The sequence below is a fragment of the Crocodylus siamensis genome, chromosome 14 (genome assembly GCF_052110815.1).
Source record: "Crocodylus siamensis isolate JL-2025a chromosome 14, ASM5211081v1, whole genome shotgun sequence".
NCBI lineage: Eukaryota > Metazoa > Chordata > Crocodylia > Crocodylidae > Crocodylus > Crocodylus siamensis.
The window spans coordinates 754,095-782,078 of record NC_143408.1 but is presented as its reverse complement, the minus strand read 5'-3'; the positions used below and the strand labels follow the sequence as shown (position 1 = coordinate 782,078).

The 27,984-nt window shown below is 52.9% G+C and overlaps 2 protein-coding genes across 4 annotated transcripts; one reads left to right on the top strand and one right to left on the bottom strand.

Moving 5' to 3' along the window:
* Position 1: 1 nt before the first annotated feature.
* Positions 2-20,079, bottom strand: PGPEP1 (pyroglutamyl-peptidase I). Of its 3 annotated transcripts, none has more exons than XM_090026996.1 (5): positions 20,018-20,079; positions 17,428-17,480; positions 7,677-7,793; positions 7,041-7,273; positions 2-6,391 (listed from the first exon to the last, which is right to left on the bottom strand). In XM_090026996.1, exons 4-5 carry the CDS (start codon positions 7,244-7,246, stop codon positions 6,199-6,201), a joined length of 399 nt encoding a protein of 132 aa, XP_089883122.1. In that variant the 5' UTR covers positions 7,247-7,273; positions 7,677-7,793; positions 17,428-17,480; positions 20,018-20,079; the 3' UTR covers positions 2-6,198. The 3 variants fall into 3 exon arrangements, with proteins under 3 accessions (XP_089883122.1, XP_089883119.1, XP_089883120.1); XM_090026993.1 differs by lacking the exon at positions 20,018-20,079 and adding an exon at positions 18,910-18,992; XM_090026994.1 differs by lacking the exons at positions 7,677-7,793; positions 20,018-20,079 and adding an exon at positions 18,910-18,958.
* Positions 20,037-27,602, top strand: LSM4 (LSM4 homolog, U6 small nuclear RNA and mRNA degradation associated). The gene is made up of 5 exons (XM_090026997.1): positions 20,037-20,207; positions 20,350-20,391; positions 20,904-21,002; positions 24,780-24,963; positions 27,380-27,602. The coding sequence occupies exons 1-5, from the start codon at positions 20,037-20,039 to the stop codon at positions 27,466-27,468; spliced, it is 585 nt and encodes a 194-aa protein (XP_089883123.1). The 3' UTR covers positions 27,469-27,602.
* Positions 27,603-27,984: the final 382 nt, after the last annotated feature.

The window sequence follows — 27,984 nt, the reverse complement described above, 5'->3', positions numbered from 1 at the left end:
AAAGAGTTCACTCATTTTATTGACTTTGAACTACCAGTGTCAATTTTCCATTACAGAGTCCAGTCTAGCCATGGCAAGCTGAAGTACGTAGGGTACCACTCGTCATTACACAGCCCTTTTGTGACACACGAGATTGTTTGGTTTTACAAGGCACTGCGAGAACACACTGAGTAAAACAGAAGCCCCAACAAATTTATAATTGTAGCTCCAAGAGTCCTGATAAGCACAAGATAGGCAACACCTGAGATACTCGGAAAAGACAAGTGTTTGATTTCACCACAACTGACGTACAGGAGGACTTGAAAGGCCAAGTGACGCCGTAACATGCATAACCGGGGAAGTCCAAACAGATAACAGAGCATCTGAAGAAATGGGAGCAGCAGCTCAGCCAGGTTACCAAACGCACAGTGACAAGACAGACCATGTGTGCGTGCACATCCACACGCGTGCACACACACGCTAAAACAGCAATTTCTCTGCTCTCACTAGGTCTGGATGGGTTTTCCAGAGGTTGTAATAGCTCAGTCCAGTGCAGAGCTGCTAGAGAATTTACTCACCGAAAGGGCACTGGAAAACAGTTCAGCAATTTACACCCAGCTGCAGGAGCCCAGTCTCCCTGTTTTCCCCTCCCCAAGCCCACATGCATCCCAAAAGCAAGCCCAGCCCCAGGAAAGGCACTCCCTGTTCATTAAAGTAAGCTGGTATTTTAATAAGCTACAATAGTATACCTAAACCTGCATTAGGAGTAGCACAGAGGTCACCTGGAGGGCAGTGTACTAGTTTCGTTTCTTGTATTTTGTTCCTATCCACAACAGACATCTTTAAGTAGCAGCAACTTCCTCGTTTCAAACAACTGGGCGAGTGATTAACAGTCTATCTGAATGGCCCAAGAGCAGGTACGGGTCTGTCTTTCCTTGAGAGAGTTTTGCTTTGCTTTGGACATTTAGCAAACCAAGCACGTATTTTTGCACTGATAAGAGACCATTCGCTCCATCCAACTGCAAGTGCTAGTTTGGAAAAGAAAAGCACCTTCCACCACTGCAAAAGCATTAGCAATGATTTCTGGGACATGGCAACAAGAATTTGAGGTGTGACGGGAAGCTTGCATGAAGTGCAGCCTAAGACAGCTGTAAAAGAGTCAGCAGAGTGAGCTAACCTGGACCAGCCCTCAGAAGTGGTAAGCAGCGCTTGGAGCGAGGCCGTTCATCCACTGGTTCGAAAGATGAGAAACACGGAGTTAAAACAGATCCAGACTCGCACTTCAGCTGCAGCAGAGCACCCTCGGGCTGCCAGAATCTGCTGTTCTCGCTCGTGCTACAGGGAGTGGGCCAGAGGAAGGTATTTCTTTGATATTTTACCACCTCTTTCCCCTTTTCTGGTCCAGGCAGGTCTTCCCCTTGTCACTGCTTTTACACCTTTCAAGGGTCTGCTTGTTATAACACATTTCACTGAATACCATCACATATGGCAAGTATGAGGATTATCACAATACTGAAAGAAAGGCAGGCAGGCAGGCAGGCAGACAGACAAGTGCCTTACGTTTTTCACTGAAAAAATCCTGGAGTTGGTGCCTTCTGCTAGCTTGTCTGCAGCCTTGGGCGCTCCCGAGTCCTTACCCCAGGCAGACCACCTCATGCCAGCGACTTTGCTACCGCCCGCCAGCTGAGTGAGGCATGAGCCGTTAACGCTCCTGGAAGCCGGGCAGACCACACACAACACATCAAAGTCTGGATGTCGCAGCCAAGCAAAAACAAAACCTTTTGCTGCCTGGGTAAGTAAATGAGATCCTTTCTTGACTTGCTCTAAGTACTTACCGCACAAGTGCTATGGAAATGCAGACAACCTATCACATTAGATCAGACCTCTGGCCCAACAAGTCCATTATCCTGTCTTGGGCTGCTCTTGTGCGAGTGCCACCCCTCCCTGCTCCATCACGCAGCGCTACGTGGGGACAAAGATCACGTCTCGATTTCTGCCAGAAGCCTACTTACGCCACAAAGTTGGATGCCTCTGTGTGTGCTGTTGCCAGCACCCAAACCAGCACCAACGGGCTAGCTAAGCACCTGCCAGCAGCAGTCAGCTCCCAGGTGAAATGCAGAAGGTGGCATTTTTTTCAAATATATTCTTAATGTTCCCTTTGTCCGTGGAGCGGAGAGGGGGAGGAGGCCGGGCAGCCCTCACCCAGGCCCCTCCACAGAAAATGCTTTTCAGTCTCACATCACAGTCCTTCTCAACACCTCTAACCATCTCCATAACCCTTTGCCATCGTCCCTGCGACTACCCAGCCCAGAGGAGACCGAACCTGAGCCGCACTAAAAACAAACGTGCGCCACGCGTGACCTTTCATCTTCCGAAATCCCCTCTCTGATGCTCGCGCCACCCACTCCCATGTGGCAGCATTCAACTTCACGAGCACGCTCCCAACGCCCAAGTCTTTCTATTCGCAGAATCCTTCAGGTTCAGGAGCTGCTGTACGCCTCCTCCCATCACGCCGTGTACGTTCCTGGGCACTTCCGCAACCTGGATTTCCCCCGCTCTTGTGGTCACCGATTCTGGAACGGCTACACAAGTATCTGTAGCTTCGCACAATCCCCCACTGTTTTCACACTGAAACAGCCAAGTGCCAAACGGCACCCACTCGCCCCCTGCTCGGCGAGTGCATAAAATGACACCCGGCCCCGTGCAGAGGAACCTCCCCAATTCTCTTGTCTTCTCTGCAAACCTGCTCCCCCCAGCTCTCCAACCGCGCTGTGCAGAGGCGATGAACAGCAAACCCGGCGCTGCAACAAGACCTTGCTAAAGCTTTGCAAGTTATTACCCTGTAAAAATATGAAGTAAACTAATGAGAAGTCAGCCTGACTTTCCTTCGTTTACTTGAAAAGCTTGGTAGTTGGCAATGGGTCTTCCAGGCCATGCAAATTAGCATAGTTCTGTTTATTAAATGATCTGAAGGAGAAAGCAGACAGCAAACATTACACACGACAGTCACTGTTTGGAGAAGCTTTTGATCATTTTTATGTTGCGATTGCAAACCAAAGACGTATATATAGGAAACACATTGCATGTTAATGAGTTTAACAAAAAGATTCAACAAAACAAAAAAAGTATTTAATTTAGGTAGGATTAAATAAAATGAGTTAAATGTCACAATTAAAAAAGTTTTGCTATACAAAACTTGACTGCTAACAACATAAGACACCCGCTCTTTCAAGAAATCATCTCCAACTACTAATTCTTAGAACAAAGAGATTATAGAATAAATTATGTTTTCTAGTAAATAAAACTGATCACAGAAAGCTTTACAAAAGCAAACGGTGAAGGGATGCAGACAGTTAAAACAAAGCTCAAAATAAAGTGAAGAACATTTGTGGAAATAAAAAAAAAATATGACTGACAGGAAAGGCTCAATTCTCAGTCCTTGAGCAGGCAGAAATCACTGAAATCGAAGCTCCTCTCCAAGGAGGATGGCAAGAGGCGGCGGCAAGAAGGCCGCCTGAGGGTGCTGGAGGGGAGACTTTTACAGGTTGGCAAAACTAATCTGTAGTAGTCTTCCCTCTGCACAGCCACATCCCTCCCCCCTTCTCCACTCCTCGCTCCGGAGACTTCCATGCAGCAACCCCTTGGCCTCAAGCAGATTGCACTGGGTGTCGTGCAACGCTGGCACTAGGAAAGCTCTCCGCTCAGCGTGTACAAGCCCCTCAATAACGGTGTGCGGAGCACTGAGCAGGGAAATGCTGGAGGAACCCGCGCACCTCCTTGAGCACCGGAGACGTCTGTCGGAACAGGGTCACCAGCCTGGCCAATGATCCCTAGATCCAGAGCTGCTAGAGATTTACCCGCTGAATGGGTGCCACGGACACGGGACGTCTGCTCCAACGAGCCAGCCAGCACTCTGCAGAGAGCAGGGCTTTTGCTGAGCCACGCCACGCCGCATCTGTGACTTCCTGGGGCCCGCAGCGCCGCAGCCAGGTCAGAGACCAGCACGTGGAGTCTCACTTCCACGGCCACTCCACCTCCCCCAGCTGCGGCGCTCCTGCTCCTATTTTATTCGCAGCTGAGAGGTTAAGTGTAGGTGAACCAGTGTCACGGCAAACGACTCCCATCACCTGCAACATTCAGGGGAAACATGAATCATTTCTTCTTAAGAAGTTCAGCAGTCGATACATTTTGATGATCAGAGCTGCCTACCGACTACAGGAAAAAGTGAAGTAACTCCACTGTGGGTAAAAACCATGTAAAAATCACTGGTATTTAAACAAAGCATTAAATATAATAAATTACTAGACAGGAAGCTGGGGTCTTCCCCGCTGCTGGTTCTCGAACAAGTGCTACTCTGCATCTGGACAAGGAGGAGAACGTACCCTTGCTTCTAAGGCCACTTCCATGATCCAGAAGAGCCTGTATAGAAACACGGCGACCACTTCTGTGGTCAACTAACTTTAAAAGGAACCCAAACACACATTCAGACAAGCTTCTCTAGCAAAAGAGGTGCCTTGAACACAGCTGCAGAAGTCTCCATCCTCTCTCTCAAATGCAAATGAGAAGTGGCATGTCATTTGTCTCTAGACTTCCAGTTGGGAAGTAGCAATAAAAAGGCAGCTCTCACTGAGAGATACTAGGACAGAAACATCATAATTGAAGAACTCAAAAATAGCAACAGACATTTCTAGCAAGTCTCAAAGTGTATCTATGTCAATATATCGTTTTAGTAAAAGCATTAGAACTAGTCGTAGAAGTTCTCATTCAAAACCAGTGCCCGGAGAGGACATGCCAGCCACAGCCAGTGTTACCCTGGCACCTACCACGCACCACAACCATGGCTCGGAGGTCGAGTGCACACACACTGGCTTAGTAACGTTCCCCCCAGGGCTTGGAAAGTTGCAGCCATCTTCTCAATACCATGTCTGGAGAGTTGGCAGGGCACAACCGAGGAGCCCCGATGCCACAACTGAGGCCAGAGGCAACCCAGAAATGCCTATTTTAGGTACAATTCTTAAGGTTTCCAAACAAATCGGTTTGGGGCAGCAGAAGAGGTTAAACTTTGGGGTGTTTGGCTTGGCAGAAATGGTCCAGCCTTGAAGCTGCATTTTAGCACGTGCGTATGAAAGACAAATCAAGAGAGTGACCTAGTATTTAGCTCGGACATCATGCTACCTCCAACCTCTCAAGAGAAGGAAAATTTACCATTAATTAATTAAGAAATAGGAAAGCACGGAGATGCTTTTAAGGTAAAGGCTGGGTAACTTCTAGCACCAAGGTTCTAGGAAAGTACATCCCCGAAGCAGAAAGCGGTCACGAGGGAAGCTCTCTCACCTGCTGCACACTGTGGTCTGTGCAGGAATGGGATAGTGTGCTTTGTACAGGAGGTATACAGTTGGTCTGAGCAAGAAAGGTGGCATTAGCACAATAATAATTAAAAAAACACACAAAAACATTTGGAAATATTTGGCTTTTTGGATACGTGCCACATACAAAAAGCCATCCCCACATCATGTCTCAGAGCACTCCACACAAGGAATCTCAAACCCCTTCTGTTGGCAGCACCCAGGCTGGTCCGACCTACTCCGAGCCCTCACGGGGTCCACAGTAACGCACTGGTTTAGGATTGGCAAAAAAAAGAGAAAGATTTAGTGCCCAAAACACATCTGATTTCACTGAAGAATTAGTGACTTGTGTACCAAATAAATATACTTAAGGAAAAAGGCTACTCACAAAGACACGCCCAGATCCTTCTATGCCAACTGTTCTCAGCTATCCTTTTATATTAAAAACCTAGGGGTTTTTTTTTTCCTTTTTCTTTTTTAAATTAAGGACTAGTAATTAGCAGGCACTATCCATCCCCTGCACCTGAACTCCAATTCCAGGTATAAACCTTTCCATCTGGCCTGCATGAGATTGTTCAGGAGCTGTCATTCGGCTGACAGGTGAGCTCTGTAGAAAATACAGCACATGCTTTTCAGCCAGTTCAGGACATAAGTAGTTGCAGGTGGTTTAAGGGAAGAGACCTTGAATCCTCCTTCGCCTAAGCTGAAATGCACACATGTGAAGAAAAGAACGGCAATTTCTGCGAGTGAAATTCACCTTGATTCTCAAGTCTGGGTTCTTACTGTGCACGTTTCAGACAGACTGGATTCCCCTGGATTTTAGCAGTAGGGAATTATCTTGGAAGTGCAATAGTGGAGTGACGTCTGCCCAGTTTCAGTGTTCATGCTGACAATTAATTTTGCCCTCAGACTGCTCCAAAACATCCAGCATTTCCTCTATGATCGCCTGCAGGGCCCGGCCCAGCTGTTCCGCAGTATAGGGTTTTCCCAGCGGAGGCACGTGAACAAATGCAGACCTGCCCCGGCTCTGGTATAAGGACGTGTAGTAAGTAAAATCACAGAGGTATCTGAAATCAAGAAAAAAAAAATCTTATTTAGTTAGTGACAGATGACAACTGGTGAGTAAGACTGGTCAGAGTACGGCGAGTCAGTGCAATAGCTGCTGTCGTCTTGAGCATAACCAGCAGCTCCTGCTTCATTAGCAGTGGTAAGCTGTTAAAGAACAGGAATGGATGATGAAGCTCCTCTTGTTCTGGCCTCTGTCACCATCTCCACAGCAGCTGGCCAGGTCCCAGAGGCAATTCCTAAAGCTGCTAGTCTAGATAAGGCAGCTTTTTCCCCAGAAAGCAAAATCATTGCACTTGTAACTGCACAACCTGGAGTTTAATGGCAATCCCAGGCCTCAGGAAAACCAAAAAGGCACATCCAAAGGTGTTCATGGGGCCATCTGCTCCACGGCCTGTACTGCAATACAAGGGAGTGGGAGGTCAAATGCTCTCGGCGATGAAAGGCCTGAATCTCTACCGCCCTGCGCTCTATGTAGCCGCATATGCCTGTGCAAAGTGGGTGTGCCAGTGTGAGCATCACAGGCTGAGGCAGTGGGAACGTGGTCCCAGGAGGCACATGACTGCTGAACCCAAGCCTGAACTTTGCCCCGCAAGAAAGGAACACGCACGAGAGCACGAGCTCATTTCCCTGCTGGTCACCACCCCGTACCTGCCGGCATCCTTGGATATAGTCACTGTAACATCAAGCCCGAGCGTCGAGACTCTCTTGCACACTGCATCCATGTCAATGATGGAATCGATGCACTCTGGACCCCCTTCTACACAGCACTGGGAGCCGGGGCAGAACCGGCAGTTGTCCAAGCCTTTGTAGCCTACGTTATGTCCGCATTTTTCCAGCGTTACGGTAGTAGCCATGCCCGAAACACCCACGTGAACTACCAACTGCAAGAGGAAGGAAGCAAGTTAGAGCTACTGACAGGGGGAGTGGGGGGAGACAGCCCTGCCGTACGTGTCCGGTGGTGCGTGGGGGAGGAGACTCAATCAGACCCTTTCACACAGGTCAGACGGGCGGTGGAGATGACTGACCGAACGTGCCAGGGACAGAGTAGCCAAGGTGGCGCAGGTGAGCGGCAAGGTGCTTAGACTGCCCTCCTAGCATCAAGCGCTCCTACAAACCAGTACCTTGGTCTGTTCTTCAACCTCCTGCACTTCCGCTAGAAGGACTGGCCCAGGGATCAGCCCGAATTTGAACACGTGCTAGAAACTGGACTTGACACCAGAACCCTGCGCTCCTGGCAGCACGGACAGCAGGCTTCGGTTCTCAGTTCCCCTTTTACTCACTCACTTGTGGACTGTGCTTCTTCCATAATGCAGGAATTAGTCTTTGTACAGTTTGGTATTCAACTGGGATTTCATACACGTGCAGATCCACACCGTCTCCCAAGCCCAGCTTCTCAAGCTCCTGAGAACAGAAGGCAGCAAAATACCAAAGTGATCGGATATGAACGCAGGAGAAGAGATTTAAAAAAAAAAAAAAAAAAAAAAAGATATAAAAGCCAGAAGCACTCTGTTGCGAGCATGCCTTTCTCTGGCATGCACGGAAGGAGTCAGAATGGCTCCCTGCTCTTAGTGCAGACAGACCCTGATCCCTTCGCTGCAACTCTGCAATTTGGGACCGATGAGACCCAAAGGGGCAGTGTTCCTGCGCCGTCCTGCCAGCCACCGCGGGCTGGAAGCAGCACGCCAGGGCCCCAGCCGTGAAGAGAGGATCTCTCCCCAGGTGGGAGCGGGGAGGGGGCTCCTACCTCCCGGCATGCAGAAGAGACCACAACCCCTGCCTCCGGCTTGTAGCACCACGAGGCAGGGACTCTACACGACAAACGCAGAGCTTCTCCTACGGAGAACTGACGCAGCCATGGCGCGCTTACCCTCTGCATACGTTCGTGGCTTTTCATTTCATTTTGGCAGGATCAAAAACATAGTCCTAATGTCTAAAACAGAGAAGAGCTACCTGCACCATCCAGCACATTTGTACAGAGTCCTGCAATTTAGCTCATTTCCCGCCTGATCTGTATACCACAACACGTCTTTTTTTTTGCTTTTTTACTTTACAATGCTGACTAAAAATCACCTCCTCATTTTGGACACCTGGACACTGAATTTCAGCTGAACAGACATGCACTGTTAGCTTCCGAGTTTATTCCCACATGCAAAATTGAAAGAGAAAGTGGCAGGAGCGTGACAGAAACTCACGTACGATTACTAGGGAGAACTCAGTTAAAACAGAAGATAGTCAAGAAATGATCCCCCGCTGCAGTGGAAACCAGGGTGTGATCCCCTGGATCACTGCAGCTAGCTGCCCCAGAAACCAAACTGGAATTCCAGGGTGTCAAAACTAAATGTTAAGACAAGCGGGAAAGCGCAGCCAGGCTTTCTAGCAGGGCACAAGCCCCCATGTTGCAGTGAGGAGGGAGAGGCCTTTTCTGAGCCAAAGGAAACCTGAAAAGGAAAAGGAGAGCGCTGGAGCCGCACCCCCCTGCTCACGGCAGGAAGGAAACGGCAGCGGTCCCCTGCGTCCGCCCCCGGTTCCTGGAAGAGATCTGCCCAGGACGCGCTCCCCAGCGACCGAGCACACAGCACAGAGCGTGCCACGCTGAGAGCCGGCGTGCACCAACTTCCACTTCCACCTGCCTCCCGCGACCCTGAAGCGTTCGGGCTCTCACGACAACCACCATCGGGGCCCAGCCTCTTATCTGACTACACCAGACAGATCCATGCCTGGGCCTGGATGCACGGGATTTCTAACTACCCTCGGCTTGAGCTTCCACAGTTGCTGTTGTTCAAAGACCTCAGAGCTCAGCTAGGGTCCCAGCACCTCGGCGAGAAGCTGTGACTCCCGAACAGATACGTGTGCACAGAGCACGCTCCTGGAGTTGAATGCAGTTTACTTACTGCCCGCAGTAATTGTAAACTCTTCACTATTCCCTTTCTGAGATGCCACCTGGGCACAGCTGTGTTGTCACAGACGTTGCTGCATTTGCCCCCGTGCCATCCGCGAAGAGCGCGGCAGGTAAAACGGGTTGCCCAGCTGCATAAACACACCGACAACCTCTCCCCAGACCTGAAGAAGGGTGTTTGTGCCCCAAAGCTTGCAAAGAATGATTTTTCCAACTATTTAGTTGGTCTACTCAAAGATATCACATTGACCCAAAGAACCTTAACACAACCAGGGCAGTTTGGTTAAATCAGTGATTCTCAACCAGGGTGTGTGAGATCCTTCCACGGGTGCTGCGTGGTGCCACCCAGTGTCAGCATCACTAGGTGTGCAAACACGATTCACAAGATGAACCTAGAGATTTCAAACAGGAACTCAGTCTTATAAACATCCCGACCTCTCGTGGTCTGAGCTCTTTGCAACTCGAGACTTAGCCTCGAGCCTAAAAAGGTGAAGAAACCACTGCATTTCACGCAGGAGGGCTCGGCTGGCTCAGTGGATTTTGGTTCGATAGTGGAACACTTCACTGCCAGTATTTTCAACGTTCAGTTTACTGTCCCGTGCTCGGAAGATGTAGGACTTCTGACATTTCTTTGTTTGACTAGGTAGAAAGGCTGCAATGAGCCCCCAGTTGTGCAAACGGCACTGAGCTCCAAGCAGGTGCGCTCCTCTCACAAGTCGCTGCTCATGAGAGCTATGCGAGGCGCACGGCGTGGAGGTATTTAGGGATCTGAGGGGCCGGGAGAGGTTGGAAGCTGAGTCCTTCTGCAGATTCAGGGCCTGGCTCACAAACCAACACAGTCAAGAGATCTCCTAAGCCACGGGGGTTATTCAGATATTTATGAGCTGCAGAGATACGTTGCTGCGGATGGGACTTCAGCCATCCGCCGTTTATGGGCAGAAGCGAGCCCAGTGAAGCTGTGTGTTGACAGGGCTGGACAGGAGGAAGTAAATGCGGCGGCTTCGTGCGGCGCTGGGGACTGCCCAAAGCATGTGGCTCTTACACGCGAGATGCAGAGTTGAGAGGGTGTTGAAGTACGGATCCCATCTGGTCACTTCAGAATGAATCCTGGCACGGACCCGGTGGCTGTATGCTCTGTTTACAGGAACTGTACGTTTACTTAACCAGCCAGCAAATGAATCCTAAAGCAAGCCAGGTAAAATCAGCTTATTTAGTGAGCAGGACAGCTGACAGTTTCTTAAAATTGGAATCTAAAACTTTGAGCTTAACTTACCATTGCAGGGCCCAGCCCCTCTTTTTAAGAAAACGTGCGTCTCCTGGGCAGTAAAATAAAGTGAGTGTCTGTAAGGTGCAAATCTGCTCTGCCTTCTGCCTGCTTTTGAACAGTAAAGGCTTTATGTGTCACTGGAAACTGAAAAGAGTCTAAATGCAAGACAGTGGCAGTCTCTGAGTTTCTTAAATTCATTTGAAGAACTGACGTTTTGCTCTAGTCAAAACTTTCCCCTATAACATAACGTTCTTATGCAAACAGAAATCAGACACCAAACCGTAACTACAGCTGCAGATCAGACCAGCTAAGCCTTCCTGAATGCTCACAGCCAGGAAGAGGAAAAAATATGCACGATTCTTGTGCTGCTTGGTTCTGAAGCACAACTGGAAAAACCTAAGACTCGTCACTTTAAGGAAGGGAACAACTGACCACGGTCCCCAGCTGCAGCCCAGCACGTGGAGCCCTGCAACTGCGGAAAGAGGAACATCGCAATGATTTTTTGTGACCTTCTTCCACACCCACCTAGTAACTTTTTCATTTCACTGAATTCCTGATGCAAGCATTATTAAGCACTGACAGAAGTGCACCGGGCGGCTGCACCTTTCTCTGTGTGGACAGCGAGTAAAGGAAGACAGGGGCTGCTGCTGCCTACTGTCGCCGAAAGTTTCTCAACTCCCGCTTTGATGCTTCACCTTTGGCTATGGCCCGGCAGCGCAGCCAGCCAAAAGGTAATGCGTTAACAACCGCTTTGTGCAAGCACAGGCGCTTCAGGGAGCTCAAGCCAACTGGCTGCGCTCACAACACTCCCCACGGCTGTCAGGGTCACCTGCATGTTCTGCATGTTCTTACTTGCTTCTCGTCTCACATCAGATCTGTTTTCAGGCAGCCGCAGCAGCTCCGCTGGTCCTAAAGCACTCTTAATTATTATGAGCAGAGATTTAGGGTGCTGCTCTATTTTATTTGCATGCAGAACAAGACATATTTGAAAACCAGAAGTGGCTTTATACAAGTATCAGAAATCTGGGGCAACGGTGGAAGTGGAGACTGCCCCGTGCCCCCTAGCAAGCATGTGAAGTGCGCAGGGATGGCTCTGCATATTTAAGAGGAGACAGATAAATGTGGAAAAAACAAATCAAAGTATGCCAGGGATAGTTTCCTTTCAACCAGCTCAGCAACCTTTTAAGGCTGAGGGTTGGATTAACCTAGTTGGGGTCAACGGTGTGCCACCAGGTGCCGGCATCCAGCTGCCACTGGCATGGGAAAAGCACCTGCATCACCTCTGCCAGCGCAAGGAAGGACACTGCCACCAAAGCTGCCCACTGGCCAGTGCCCCAAAGCCCTATGCCTGCGGGCTGGATCAAAAGGCTCAAAAGGCGGCCAGAGCCCTGCTTTAAACATCTCAGAAAAGCCCTGAGTGTATCAGCTAGACCGCTGGTGAGAACTGCTCCTAAATTCACTGGGGAGGGGAGGGAAAGTCGTACGCTTCAATCAAGCAAGCCAGAATGAAGTAGTGTCTCATCATTACAACATGTAGCAAAGATTTTCTCCAAACGCAGCACGAGGTCATGGCCATGTTCCAGCTCGAGATGCTGCACGATTAGTTTTACCCACTCCTTTATAATGGAAATTGTTCACAGCTTAGCTGCTGAACGCAGCGCATCCATTCCCTGGGTCTGCTTTGTGGTTGGTTTCCAAACAGGCAAGTCTGATCTTCTCTGCTCCCTTGCTCTTCCTTGGGGGTCCCCGGTTTGATGTACTCATCGTACCAGCAAGATTGAAGTCAGGAGTACTGCAACCATCCAGCCCTGCCTCATCAGAAGTGAAGCTTTTTCCAGAGCCATCAACCCTCGAGCATGCCGTGAACTGTAGGGAGGGTCATGCCGCCGTGCTCCGAAGCCTCCCAGGAAAAGGAATCGACTTCAGCAAGCCCGAGAGCCTGCACGCTACATCTGCTCCGAAGCCACGCCGCAGACTGCAGTCGGGAAGCACTTTCCCAAAGCGGCTTAGGACCCCGAGCCATACGTACTGCTGCTGGGACTGGAATTAACGTGTTACCTTGAGCGAGGTAATTTGATTTAACTCGGTAAAAGGCCAGCGAAGGCCAGGCAAGCTCATCACGCCCTGCATTGGGCTGTAACCTAACTGCTAACTCCCGCTGAAGCTACAACGTGCCTGGAGCAAACTCGTGCCTGCTCCCCTCCCACCAGTGGAAACAAGGCCTCTGCGCTTTTGGAAACTTGCTTGCCGATGTCCGAGCGCCAGGCCAGCAAAGCGGCATCTAAGAACTTGGCCTCGCAACCTTCTCCGCAGCAGAACGAGGGAGCAGATGCTTCTTTCTGAATTGGTCTTTGAAGACTCGCTTGCACCTCAGCCCCGCTTGGAGAGTCAAGTTGGGAGTGTGGATTATAATTTATTACCATGTACTCGCTTGGTCACCTCCTCTTTTTCTGGATGAGGCTTCAGCTGCACTTATCCTGGCTAAGGTTTGCAATGGCCAGAGTGGCTTAGGGTGTCAAGGCACAGCATCTGTGTGTTGTTGGGATCAGGCCCTGTGCGAGGTGTCCCTAGCGGAGGGTCAAACACCGCTGCCGAGTGTGCGGCTGCTTGCTTTCGCTGCAGCGTCAGCCGAACCACTGTTCTAGCTTCCAGCTAGTTACATAAAATAAAATAAAAATAAACCCATCCTCAGACTTCCAAGGCGAGCGCCAGCTCAAGGAGTTCTTTGCAGAGAAGACGAAAAAGGCTTGGATATGAAGGCGGGGAGCGCGTCCAGGGGAGCTTCTTCAACCCCATCCAGAACCGCCCCTTACACCTTCAGAAGCCCCCACGCAGATATTAGAGCATGAAAACCCGGCACCCGGCTGGCTCCTTGGAAATGGGACTGAACAGTTCCCTACTGATTTATCTGGGCTTCCAACACGTCTGTGCAAATACCGAGGGGTGAAGCCAAGTTCAATTCAGCTGTGTAGACCGGGGCGGGGGAGCAGTTTGTTTTCTGGCTCTTATTTTAAAAGCCGCCGATGCTGCTTGGGATCTTTGCAGGGGTCGAAGCCCAGGGGCCTTTACAGGGAGCTCCCAAGGTTTGGTCCACGTGGAGATACTGGGCGAACAGGAGAGCAGCCTTACTCCGCCCGGCCAGCTCCCACAAGGCACAAAACTCTCTGGGCATTTAAGCCCAAGCCATTCTGGGGAGGTGAGACAAGGCACAACTTCCCAGTCACGTTTTCCTCATCATCGAACACGCCCAAAAAATCCTCCTCCCGGAGATAAAACGTGACATGCAAAATCCCGGGAATTCCCAGGTTGGTTTCTCTGGCCGGCTGGGGGTGGGGAAAGACCACGAAGCAGCGCACCCTGTTCCAGGACTAGAGAGGACTAGCTGCCTTAGTCTGAAGTTTATTATTTAATTCCATAAATAGCAAATCTTCCCCCTTGACTTCAATCTAAATGTAAATATTTAACACAACTCTTGTTTCCCTCCAGTTATCAGTGGGGCCAGTTGGTTTACTGGCGTTGTGCTCGCGATGCAAACGCTCGTGCACACTTACGCACACTAACAAGATTACGAACAGCCCCAGAAAAGACGAGTGGCAGACTTTTATGGACCAGCAGGTCTGAGCAACAACAATGATAAATCACTTGCGATGGCTCCGAGGGCAAGCCTGATATTAAAGGCTTGCTGTATTGATTAGTGTCTGGAGCGCGCAGACATTCATTACTTGAGATGGATGCTAAGTGATGTTTCACCACATCTTCTTTATACAGATCTGTTCGCACAATTGTACACCTTCCACTCAGTAGGTCTGTGAAATAAATAGTGTGGAAACACTTAAATATGAGCCAGTCTTCCTAACGCTCCGGAGCATTGCATCTGCACTCCCGAAAACATGGGGGGAGAAAAAAAACCCCTTAAGAAGTGGGACTTCTGCCTTTGAGAGCCGTGCGGGTTTGTATCACCGCGTGGATGTTCACACACCGGGTGCAGCGCTCCAGGCTGCGACTTTCAGCTGGGAGCATTTAGCAGCCGACTACTCCGCTTCCCTTCATCATTTACATTAAATGTTGCTTTACAAACTCCAGCTAACAATTTTTGTAACTGATTGCAGCATGTGCACACTTCTATTCAATAATAAAAACGTCCTTTGGCCCCCCAGACAACTTATTATCCGCAGCCCTGTGTACCTGACAGATAGAGAAAAACGAACACGTTTGACCGATTCCCCGACCCCTCAACAATGGGCTTCTTTGTGAGCCTTTAATATCCTTATCAGGTCTGTCTAGACACCCTGACAGCAATTGTCCCTAGTAATGTCAAAATGCACCCTGACCCTTCTTCTCATCCTCCAGCTCAGCTAGAAACATTTCAAGGGGACGAACGCAAGAGCCAATTAGCTTCACAGTCCACAGGGCACACCTGTGTCTAGCTGACCTGGACACCTCTGTACAGAAAACAGGCTCTTTGATGCGAGGGGTGAGCCAGAAGATTTAAGCAAACAGGAAACTAGTTTCAACGTTATTTCTCTCTCTCTCTCTCTTCCCTTCTTTTATTTGTTTAAAGGCCTGGATAAAACCTAGCTTCGACAGCTCACCCACAGAACACAGCTGAGAAAATTAAAAGAAAATAAGATACTTAAACAACCTAGTATATATCCAGCTCTGTAAACCGGAGACACAAGGCCTCTATTTCATATAAAACCCATTATTTTAGGGGTGTCCATAATCCATTATTTTAGGGGTGTCCGTAATAAGGACCTTTTTTTACAAAAAAGGTCATGCAATCAGAGCTGAACTTCTGTTCGTAAAAGGTAATGTATGTGTGTATGTACAGTGTAGTGCACAGCTCCTAGCCTCCAACCTTGTTTACAGAACTGGTCTCTCTCCTCATCTGCACAAAAGCAAAAAGCAGTGAACTTCACATTATTAGAAAGCCACAATGATTATTTAAGATAGAGTCTATTTTACCAAATGCAAGTAATAATTTAGCTTTCAGGAGCAAATAAGTCATTGCAGTTTGAAAGAAACAACCCCCCCCACACACAAAAAAACCAAACAAACCATATTTATGTCCTACATGCAAACAAAAAACCACACAAAACCAAAAGAACTGGAGAGAAAAGCAGAGAATTGTATCCTCATGATGCAGGATAATAAAAGATGTAATAAACCAGAACTAGCTTAGCCCTAGAGCTAGGAAGGATTTACAAAGATTGTTTAATTGATTTTTCTTCTATTAAAATGCAGATCACACCGTCTGGGATTCAGAAACTCAGACACATGTCTTTGTGTCCACTCAGCTCCATGAAGTCCCCTGTCTGAAACTTGCACAATGCCCAACTTGCACGTGTTCAAAAGACATGCTGTTCCTTTTTGTCTGGGCCTCTCGGCACTGGAACAGAGTTGGGAAAAGGCAAATCCCTCCCTCGCTGCTTGAAAGTTTGGTTTTCTGGGATTCTGAGGCAGAATCTGCCAAAACCAGTGGCAGAAATTCTACCAAAAAAAGAAACTGAAGTTCAGTATTCTTAGACAACCTGTCACGAGATTCTTCGGCAATATTCTCCATTCCTTCACCTACTGCAAGCAACCGTGGCTTAAGGCTAAGGGAATTCTCTTAAAATCTTCTCTCGATGCAGATCAGATTTGACTCACTCTTCTAAAGAGAAGAAAAGTCACCAACTCCATTGTCTCCGCCACCCCGGAGACACGCTGGCCCCTTTATATAACCTCCCTTGTCCACAGAAGAAGTGGTTTGCCAGGGATAACTGCCCTCGTGCCAGCGAGAGGTGGGCAGGGGCAGCCGGCCCCACCACCTAATAGCGGATGATAGTCGCTGCAGACGCACGCACACGTGCACACACTTTTCCTGACCTCGGGTTGAACAAACCCCATCTCCGAAGTTCACGCAGCCCCAAAGAGCCCACGGTGCCGGAGGTTCAGTCTGCTTGTAAAAGTCACAGCATTAGACAGCTGGCTAGCCCCCATCAGTTGACTGGAATGGATTCTAGTTTGGGATTTAATTTACCAGCCTTCTGCAGAATACATTAAACCCTGAGCTCTGCGGGGGATGGAGGCTGGCTGGGGAATAAAATATGTCTATTTTCCTGGGCAACTGTACAGAGATGTACCCCTTAGCGAAGCTCTTGCAAGCGGATGCTGAAGCAGGGCGCTGCAAGGAAAGCAGGACTCCTCCGCTCACGGAAGCACTAACAGAGCCTGACTTCTTGCTGGCATCTAGCGTGCGTCCTTTAAGACCGTACATCAAGGCGCACGTATGACCATGCACGCAGGCAGAGCACGAAGGGCGTAAGCTTCCTATGTAATGATTTGCTCAAGTAGTAACACCGCTTTGTAAACGCTCCCCGCAGGAATGCCGAATCCTACTCACATTTCAGAGGTAAGCAGGGGTTAAGTGACATGCCCATGGCCTTTACTCATGGTAGAGATGGGACATGACCTTATGAATTCCATGCACTAAAACCTACACAGATCTGGGCAAGGGAGGAGGGTCTCAGGTTTTTAAATCCCCAAAACCCCTTTCCCCCAGTATTCTGCAATTTTCAGGTCAGTGGCAGGGGTAAGGAAGGGAAGCAACAGTTGAAAGGATGGTATTCGAGGAGTCATTCTGTGACTCCCTCGTTCTACTTAACTCTGGTTCTGTAGTGGGGCAAAATCCCACTTCCCCAGGGAAGGCTGGGTTTTGACAGACAAATCAAACATGCTGTGGGGTGATCACAGCACCTGGGGCCCACACGCCACGGCCGATATACTGGGAGCACCACTTGGCAAAGGACATACCATACAGTCACAAACTCCGGGTTTGCAAGCAAGGGGTTATGGCAGAAACACGCCGAGGGTTTGAGTGGTGTGGTTACCTGAACTGCAATCCAGCTGGCATTAACCGCGTGTTCTCCAAATGGACCAAACCCTGAAACAACAACAGGAACGACACAGTGAGGACACGACTTCTTCTGACCCCTAACCACTATGAAACTATGAGACTCTTGCAGGCTTGGCCAGACTTCAAGGTACAAAGTGGCTTGAACTTTCCTGTTTTAAACACGTCTCGGGGCGGGGGGTGGGGAGGCTTGCTTATGCACACTACAGCGTCCTCCTCCAGTCCCAAGTTCTGGATCATTTATATCCGACTAGCAGGTCGAAACTGTGCCATCTTCCAAAAAGTGGGGCTGGTGGGAAGTACGCGCGTTACCTCCGGACTGAACACAGGCAACAGGTCGTCTTGGGCGCTGCTCTTCCCCTTGAGGAGCGTGTCCCTCCCCCCATCCCGGGATGGTTTTGGCTCCCGTTACAGAACAGCTTCGTTACGGGACTGGATCCTACCCACAAACGTACCCGCCTGCCAGCGACCTCCTCGCCAAACATGCCCTGCGACTCCCGTCGCTGGAGTTAGGCTTTAACGGGGCAGTGGAGAACGCAAACAGCGAGGACGATGCTGCAGAGCGGACTTGCCCCCTTCGCCTGCTTTCTAATGAATAACTCAGGGTTAACGAGTAACTCATAACCCCTCGGGCTGAGCCTGCACGCAAAGGTTAAGCAATTCATCTGTGTGCAAAGATCCATCGATAGACTTTGATTTGAACTTTCACACACGCACACATCTCTGTTAGCGTACAAGGATCTCTGGGGTACGAGGAGCTGTCCTATTAGGGGCGACTTTCTCCAAGCTGCGTCCTGTCTGGTGGGATATGGCCGGGGATGGGGCTGATCCTACCAGGGCTCCACGGGATTTGGAGTCCAGTCAAACTTTCATGTCACCCCCGGCCCCACAGGCAGGTGACCCGGCTGCCGGAGCCCACGGGCCGCAGGTGAACGGGAAGCAAAGCATCCTGACAGGGCATGGGGACCCCTCAACCGGGGCCGCCATAAACACGCCGCCCCCTTCTCGTGCGGGGTCCCGGCGCCAGTGACGTTCTCGTCCCGCGCGGAGCCGGTTCTGACCCCGGTGAAGCGCAGCGGTCACCTCCTGCCCCGGGGCCGGACCCTTGGACCCACTGCCCGCAGTGCCCCGGGCCGCGCCCCCTCGAGCCGACACCTGCCACGGCCCCGGGCGCTGGCAGGGAGCCTGCGGCCTGCCCCAAGGAGGGGACCGAGCGCCCACACATGCATTCACGCAGCCTGCACACGTGTGCACATGCCCCATACACGCCTGCACAGACACTTCCATTCATGCCTGCACACCCCCATGCACGCACATACCCCGTGCACTTGCATGCAAACCCCCATGCACACACATGCATACCCCCGTGCACACCCCACAGCCTCTCTGGGACTTTCCCGAAGTTGCCGATCTCAGGGGTCCCTTGCCAGCGGCGCCGCCCGCCCCCTCGGCCGCTCACCCGTCACCACCACCGGCCGCCGCCGCTTCTCCATCGTGCTGCGGCTCCGGCTCCGCCGCGGCCCCGGCACTGCCCGCGCCCCACCCCGCCCCGCCCCGCCCCCCGGCCAGCCCCGCCCACAACCACCGAGCGCCGCCCGCACCCAGAGCGCCTCGGCGCTTCCGGCCTGTCTGCGCCGCGCGCCGGAAGTGGCTCTGCTCCCCCCGGGTTGGCCGCCCTCCGTGGGGGCAACCCAGTCGTAGTTCGCCGGGTCGGCAGGTCCCGGTCTCCGGGGAGGGGCAGGACCCGGTAGGCCTAGCCCGGCGGGGAGGATGCAGTCGGGGCTGGGCCTGCGCTCGTCTCCCCCCATACTCCCGGGACGCGGGGGGGGTGAGTGATAGATATATTGCCAAAATAAAAAAGCGAGGTCCCTTGCGGTCATTGCGAAGCCCCGTGAGTCCAGGGCTGAGGCTTGGCGACCCCGTGAGATCCTGGCTGAGCCGCGGTGGGATCCGCGGTGCCGGGTCGGTGCCACCGAGCAGAGACGTCGGAGGGTTTGAAAGGCTCCGACGGGGCGTCGTGCGGGGCCGGGCTGCGGGGGGAGCACTGCGGGGCCGCCGCGCGGGAGGATCTGCTGAACGCGGGGCCTCCCTGCCCCGAGACGCGCGCGGGAGGCGAGGCGGGGGCCTCGGAGGGCAGCGAGAGCCGCTCCGCTCCGCTGCGTGCGCGGCCACCGATTCGCTCGCTCCCTCGCCCCCGGGCAGCGTCCGCCCGCGAGCCCGGCTCGCCGCTCGCAGGGGGCGCTGCTGCGGCTTCGTCGCCGCGTCTCCGGCCTGGGGTCCGCTCCCAGCGCTCTGCACGAGCCGCCGCTGCTGGTGCGGTAGTGCACAGTGCTGCACAGCTGGGCTGCAGCCATGCACATGTGGGGTGCCTGGTGGTGCACGCCCGTGACGCACGGGAGTGCGGTCTTGCACATCTGGGCGCGTGGTCACATCCGTGGTGCGCAGCAATGCAGTGATGCGCATCTGGGGAGGGTTGTACATTTTGGGGGGTGCACATCCGGGGGGATGGTGCACATCTGGGGGGTTGTACCTTTTGGGGGGTGCACATCGGGGGGCGGGGTACACACCTGCGGTGCCGCGGTTCACATGTGGGAGGGCACACACCCGCGGGGCGCGCGGTGCACTGTGGGAGGCGCGTTGCGGCACTGTCGTACAGGCAGCGCGGCGCTTTCCGGCAGCCGGGCTCGTTGGCAGCCCGGGCGGCGCCGAGGCCGGCGGAAGCGGAAGTGGGAGCGGGGCGGCCGAAGCGGCAGCATGGTGAGGGGAGGCGTCCATATGTGCGGGGCGGGTGCAGCCCTCCCCCGGGGCCCCGCGCGTGCGGGACGGGGGCTGCGCGCATGGGCCAGGTCCGTCGTGCGGGGCGGGCGCGGCTTCACCCCGTCTCTCTCTCTCCCTGCAGCTGCCCCTGTCGCTGCTGAAGACAGCGCAGAACCACCCCATGGTGAGTGCGGCCCGGCCCTTCCTGGCGTGCGGGAGACCGAGACCCGCTGCCTCGGGGTGCATTGCTTTCATTGCATTGACCGACTCTCTTAGCCCCGGGCCAGGACTCGGGTCCAGGGTTGGTGTCCTGGAGTGCAGCCTCAGGGAGCGCAAGTCTCCTCTTGCCGCAGCCCAGGCGAACCAATGCAGTCGCAAGCGGCGTCTGCCTGCGGGAGGAGATTCGGCCCATTATCCGCAGGGCAGCAGCTCTAGCCAGGGAGCAGAGGCGGGCGTCTGCAGGAACTTTCTCCTAAATCATAGACTGTTCAGGCTGGGGGGTTGTCACGGGCTGATCTAGACAGCCTCATCATCATGCGCCGATCTGGAAGTTTGCTACCGAGTCTGTGCGCCGAAGTGTGATGATGATGAAGCCTCTCACCCGAGTATACCCTGGATTTGGGCACGTTGCCTGTGATCGCTGCTATTCATTTCCTGCGTTGCTGGTTGTTTTATTTAATTTCCTTGTGTTTTCAGCTGGTGGAATTGAAGAATGGTGAGACCTACAATGGTCACTTGGTAAGCTGCGACAACTGGATGAACATCAACCTCCGAGAAGTCATCTGCACATCCCGGGTAAGTGCTGCCTGTTTATCTGCCTTTGCTGGTGGTCTGCCCCAGAAATCCCCTTGCTGGCTGGAGCTGGTTTGGTTGCTCCTTGTGCTCCACTCCAGCAAGCTCATGCTCCAGCTTGTGTCTGTGAGAGATGTCTGATAGCAGTCAGTCTGTTGGGTATTTTCCCTGTAAAGTTTAACACCTGAGATGTAAAAGTGAGTGTCTGTCAAGTACAAATTAGCGCTTTTACGCGTGCTACAACAGGCAGAGGAGCTAGTGATAAACTCATGAGAGGGAAGTGCCTATTCTCTAAGCTGGGTGATGTGACTGCAAAAGGAGGTGTGCCTTGCCTTCAAATTCAGAGGAAGCGAGGTCCAAGGAGGAGGGCAAGAGGCGCGTGTCGGACAGGGTGACATGGACACTTCATGAGACGGACTGAATCTGCCTGGACCATTGCTACCCTGCTGCTGAGTGGGAGGCCTCAGTGTGCTGGTGTTGAATCTGGCTCAGCTGCACAGTGCAGCCACACTTGGCGCTAATCCTGCTTCACCTTTCCTAGACACTGGTCTCATTGGTGTAGTTCCTGTGTGGTTCAACTTCCTTTTAACTCTCATCTGTCCATGAAAACCATTTGTGATGAAGAGAAGCGACTCTGCCTACCTGTATTAGCTGCGCTTGCCTGGTGTCTGCCTCCTCTGGCAAGTCCTGAGGGCACCTGGCCAAGGGCATGCAAGGGCTTCTGCCTTCTCTCTTGACAACACTACAGGGAAACTTGCAGAGCTCAACACAATCAGGTGCTGCCTGGCTGGGATACACCATGTAATCCTCGCGACTTGTCCATCCTCGCTCCCTTCAATGCCCAGCCAGGCTTGCAATAGGAGACTGCAGATGGCAGAAGTCTGTGCGTCCTGCTGACTGGGCAGTGGGGTGGTTGGTTGTGCTGCTTTGTCAGTGCTTGCACAGCACAGGCTGTGTCATTGATACACCAATCACAAGTGCTTGGGCTTGCAGTGGGGCATTACTGAGTGCAGGGCTTGCTTTGTGTCTCTGTGAAGGTAGAAGGATTAGCAGGCTTCCTCCAGGGCACCGAGCAGTTCGCACCTGGAAAAAATCAGTACAGTGCTGCACCATCTCCCTGCCAGCACTCTTTCTACCAACATCCATATTCCCTAGATGACCTTGCAGGGCCCCTCCAGCCCTGCTTTGCTGTAATTCAAGCACAGTTCTATTCTTTGTCTCCTCACACTGCAATGTCCCTGCATCACCAAAGGACCATGGCTGCAGTGTGAAAGAAGCTCCTCCTGTGCTCCCTGTTGGCTGGCATGGGTGAAAACCTTGTGTTTGAATTGATGTCCATGTGCATGATGAGCCCCAAGTTTTGCTGTATGAGTCTGAGCCAGTCCCTGTGGAATAACCTGGTCTCTGACACGGGTCCATAAACCAATTTGTTAGGACAGTCCTCACACCCACACAGAGCTATTAGTGTTTCCTTTTATTGGCTGACTAGGCTCCTGCCACCAGGGGGAAATCTTCCTCCTATTTGTTCAATCCAGCAGACTGGCCTGGCAGGATCAGACTGCATTACTGGGGTTGCCTAATAGGGTGGTGAGGCAAACACCCTGATCCCCAGCCCTCTGCTACAGCCCAGGAGCTGGCTGTTCCCACTGAGAACCTCTGCCTCTTCATCCTGCGGGGATGTGTTTTGTGTACTGTGGGGGCTTCCCCTGCTCTGTCCGGGGATAGTTGCATGAAAATCAAATTTTAATTGCTTCTAAATCTCTTCTGCCACTTCCCTGCCTGTAATATCCTGCTCCTCATTGGCAGAGATGTCACAGAAGCTTTGGAGGGGATTCAGCAATAGCTTTTTGAGAGTTACTCTATGAGGACCAAGGTCTGTGGAGGGGAAGGTCCTTCCCAGAGCAGTTCCCACTTGACCTGCATCTAGAGGGAAATGACAAAGCCTCAGAGGCTCTGAGGAAAGCATGGCAGTCATGATACAAGCCCCCGGGAAATCTGTCTCCACCCCAGGGAATTGTATCCCAGTTCCAGGCAAGGGCAATATCCCACAGCAAGGTAGCTGCTTCCCAGAAGAGCTGTTTCTCTGGGTGTGGTGGCTTGTCATAAGGCAAATCTGCATAACCTTGGCCTGGCTCTGACTTACGGTAGACCACAGTGGAAGGCCCCTTCCCCATTAAATAATCAAGAGAGAGGATGGTCAAGACTTTGGGTAAGAGCCTGGGAGCTGGGTGGTAAAGGCCCAGAGCCATGTTGGTTTCGCAGCCGTGCATGCTTGTGCCAGAAGTGATGCTGTCTCTTGCTGGAGTTCCTGCAGGAAGTTGGGGAGGCTTTGCACTGCTGCAGTGTGAGAAGCGGTGACCCCCCAGGCCGCCCTTTCTCTGTTTCTCCTGCAGCAGCGAGTTGGCCGTGGCCACCCTGCTGTTGGTGCTGATGCAGCTGACACCTAAAAGAATACACACGCCAGGGAGAAGAAGGCAGCCAGGCCTCCATGGGACACGCTGCTGTGGCTCCCTAGCTAGTTTCCTGGAGTCAGCCGCTGGGTGGCACAGAGCTACACCCAGAGCAGTAAACTGGGCTGGCTCCGTGCTGCGGTTTGTTTGTTTGCTTTTCAGAATCCAGAAACAAGGAAGTGAAGGATCCTGATGGGTTTCAGTGTCTGGTGCTGGGGCTGCTGGGTGGGGGAGGATTGAGCGGGCTTTGGAAGGGAGCTGTTTTCCCAGTGTGCCTGCCTCATGTGCTACAGCTCCTCCAAACAAGCAGCTCTCGGATAACCCCTGTGGGCACAATTGGCTTGCAGCCAGGTCTGTGTCCCTGTTTAGGCCCCCCCACCCCAAGTGAGTTATTCCAGAATCGGATGTCCACATGCGCCGTGGCGTCCTGGGAGTTGTGTAGCAGCAAGCTCCCTCCTCCATGTCGAGCACGGTACAAGTTAACAAAGGCAGGGCGGGATCTCTTCTCCCCTCCTCCAGTGACATCACGAGCCAGCCTGTTCTGGGCAGCCGTTCAGCTCAGCCATGTCCGTGACTTCCCTTGTTCCCACCACCGAGCTGATCTAGGCGCCGCATTCCAGGGGCAGCGTCCTCAGGAGGTTTTGAAACTCTTCTCCTGAGGAAGCAAATGAACCAAGCATGTTAGGGCAGCCCCAGGACTTAGCTCTGAACCTGGTCTTTGGGCTCTGCTGCTGCACCCCCCTGCCTCCTCCCAAATGTGCCTGTGGGTATCAGCCCCCATGTTCACCCTGCTCTCTGGAGCCTCTATCAACACAGCCCTCGAGGCCTGTATTACCACCCTGGATGCTGCCAGAGGGGTGGAGCTGCTGGGCCCCTCCCTGCTGGGGCTCCCAAGCAGAAAATCTCCCTTTGCTAGCAAAGCCCTGTCCTTTTGCCTGCAAATCGGCTGTTCTAAGCTATCGTGTTTCCCTTTGTCCCGTGTTTCCTTTCCACCCTTGCTCTTGGTCCCTGTCAGTGATCTGCAGAGTATCCCTAGGGTAGTGGTAGAGAAAGGCCTCTCCCCTCCCCTTTGTCTCTCTGCGTGTGTGGTGGAGGTTGTTCCATCTGCCTTGGGGCTGCTGTGTTGAAATGGCAAAGGCAGATGGGGAAGTCCCCTCCCCCAGGTTTGGGGCTTGCATTTATTGTGGAGAAACCCAGCCTTGCCAATGAGGCCCCATCATGGTTTTAAAAGAGTTGTGACTTCCATGAAACAGTGGGGCCAGCTGGGTACCTAGAGCAGGCTGCGTGCGCTGGGGTCCTGTGCCAGCCTAACCCTCACTCTTCCTGCCAGGACGGGGACAAGTTCTGGAGGATGCCAGAGTGCTACATTCGCGGCAGCACCATCAAGTATCTGCGCATCCCGGACGAGATCATCGACATGGTGAAGGAGGAGGTGGTGTCCAAGGGCAGGGGCCGCGGTGGGTTGCAGCAGCAGAAGCAGCAGAAGGGCCGTGGAGCCGGAGGCACCGGGCGAGGTAACGAGCTGTTTGTTCTTCAGGCATCGGTGGGGTGGAGCCAGGCTCTGGCTGTCACTGCTCAGCCGAGCGCTGGGAGAGGGAGAGATCAGTTCTGTGAAGGGCCTGTCTGAGGAGTGAGTTCATGGTCGGTCTGTCAGCAAAGCAGATTGGCCTGGGGAGGGCCAAGGGGACAGAGGGTCCTGCCTCTTTGCCCAGCTGGGTAGGAGATAACCAGGCACCTCCCTGAACTTCACCACAGCAGACTCCTCTGGGGCCAGCATGTTGGGACGTGTCTGGGGTGAGCCGCACACTCCTGCTTCTTGCCCGAGTGTCAGGCTGTCACTTTATTGGCGCATCAGCTTGAGGCCGTGAGAAGAGGCTGTGCCTAAACATGCCTGGGCTCTGACTGGTGTAGAGAGGGGTGTTCTCTGCCTCCTGGAGCGCCCTGCCGTTCCCTCCCCTTATCTCTTCCCTGAGCAGAGTCCGGCTTGCGCGTCTGCATTCTTGTACCTCCTCCAGAAGGGCCTGGGTGTGCTACATGGCGGCAGTGCCACTTACCTCTCTGAATGCCCCTCCCTTCCCCCACCCTCCAAGAAACCAGTCAGGGCTGCAGCTGCCATCAAGAGGTTAGGTGAACACCTCATTTGACCCCAGTACTCTTTCCTGCCGGGGCAGGGGGTCGGACTAGATGATCTACTCAGGTCCTTCTGACCCTAGAAACTATGAAACTATGAGATCTCTGCTTGGGGTTCCCTTCCCTGCCCAGCAGTCCCCAAGCTCTACTGCAGGCCCGGGGACTGCTGCCCTCCCATCCTGCTCCCCACCTGTTGTTCGTGGGACCTGGTGAAGCTGTGGGCTCCCTTCTGTGGGCCCTCTGTGAAGCTGCCCCAACGGGTGTCCTGGCCCATGTGCTGACATGGCATAGGTGCCCAGTGATGCAAGCCCAGCTCTGGGTGCTGCGGGGCTGCGGAGAAGGGGTTACACCCTTGTTTGCGTGGAGTGTCTCAGGCTTGTCCCTGGCGCAGCCTCATCTCTGGCTGCTGGTGCAGGGGCGGGTAGGAGGCTGCGTGCAGTCAGATGGCTTGAGCTTGGGGCTTGCCAAGGGGGCTCCGTTTTGCAGGAGCTTCAGGCAGCATCTGGTGGAACAGAACTCAGGCTGCAGCTGCTCCCTCCGAGCTCTCGAGAGGCAGAAGTGACCTTTAGAACGTGAAGGCGCCTTTTTTCTTTCCTCCCTCCTGCGCTGGTGGCCAAAGCACTTGGCAGAGCTGCTCTAGGCTGTTTGGGTAAACACGTTGCATGAAGCAGTTCCTCTCATGCCCTGCGCTGTGGAAATATCTACCTTGTGGGGAGTGAAGTTGACTTCTCCGTCGGAGGAGGAGCTCCCTGATGCTTTGTGTAACTTTAATTAGCTTATGGAATATTTGAAAGAAGCTTTAGCATTTGCTAATTAGCTAAACAGTTTGGCTGCTGTCACGGAAGCATTAAGAGGGAAGGCCGCCTCACTAAGATGGTAGGAGGGAGACGCCAGGCTGTTGTTGCGCATAGAGTTGAAAGCATTATTGTTCTCGACATGGGTGATCCTTGGTCTCCTGCCCTGTTGGCCGGGGGGAGGAAAGGAGCACAATTGTCCAGTGTCAGCTTCTCGGAGAGGACTTAGCACCTCACTTGAGGCCCTGAGCACAAGCAGCATGTGGTAACTGCCCGGCAAGGCCCCAGGTAGAAGATGGGCAGCCTGGCCTGTCTTGGGCTCCCACCCCCTAGGCCTGGTATCCCTGCAGCAGGGGTAGGCAGGGTGAATCCCAGAATACCCCCATTGCTGGCACACCCCAATAACCCTGGAGAGGTTTGACAGTAAGCCAGCTTAGTTTGGGGCACAGTGGAGCGGCTCTGGGCACAGCTGGGTCAGGGCTGACCGGCTGTCTATGTGGCTGAGGACCCCATCGCAGTGTCCAGTCACCTGCCCCTTGTCCCCAGTGCAGACAGGTGCAGAAGCCAGGCATAGCCAGGCAGGGGTCTGTCCTGTATCTTCTTCAGCTTGGCCTAGACAGTGGCTTAGTCCTGCTTCCCTTGGGTTGCTCCATTCCTCATGGGGCACTTTGAGAGGGAGCATCCTGGTCTCACCGGGGCATCGGTTCTCTCGGTCGCTTGTTGCCTTCTACAGACACAGCCCCTAGCGCTTACGGTCACGGCTTAGTCTGCTAGTAAGGGCTACGGCACCCTGCTCCTGTCAGTGTAGCAGCCTTGGAATAACCTTTGCCAGCCCCTTTAGTTGGGAGGGGGTGGCTAGAAAGCAGGAGCTTGGGAGGTTCTGCTGACTTGGCAGAGGAGGCTGGGGAATGGGAGCTTGCCCTCCAGGGTCACGCAGGGGTCTGCAGAGCTGGGGGCCACTGCTGCTGACTGGCGTCATTCTCTCCCTGCCTTTCCTCTTCCCCAGGTGTGTTCGGAGGCCGCGGCCGAGGGATTCCAGGCAGCGGCCGAGGGCAGCAGGAAAAGAAGCCAGGCAGGCAGTCTGCAAAGCAGTGAGCAGCTGCTTGTACCCTGCCCAGGGACAGTGCTGGGAGCCTGGCTGGCTTGTCATCGCAGGGCTGCAAGGGTTCAGAGGTGTTGGATCCTTAACTGCCATTAGTCAGCTGAACGGCACCTGAATCGCAGCACATCATGTGAGCCCCTTTAACCCTAGTCTGCTGGAAGACCTAGGTTCATTTGTACATTTTTTTTCCCTCTCTCTCTTCTTTTTTTTTTTTTTTTTTTAGCCGGTGACTCCATAATTGGAAGTATTTGCGTTCCTCTTTCCGCCAACAGAGGCGTGGGCCACGGCTCTGCAGAGAAGAGCCAAGGGCTGGTTAATTCTTTGGGATCTTGAGTTTTAATAAACAAATGTCCCTCGCACTGTTCTCAGACACTTGCAAATGCTTCCCAGGCGGCTCAGGCTGGGTTTCTGTGTGTGTAACTGGACAGGCTGAGGGCTGCTTTTTGCATTTGTAACTTACAGCTTGTTCATTAGGAACGTGGACATGAGGATACGGTGTCTGCTGGGGA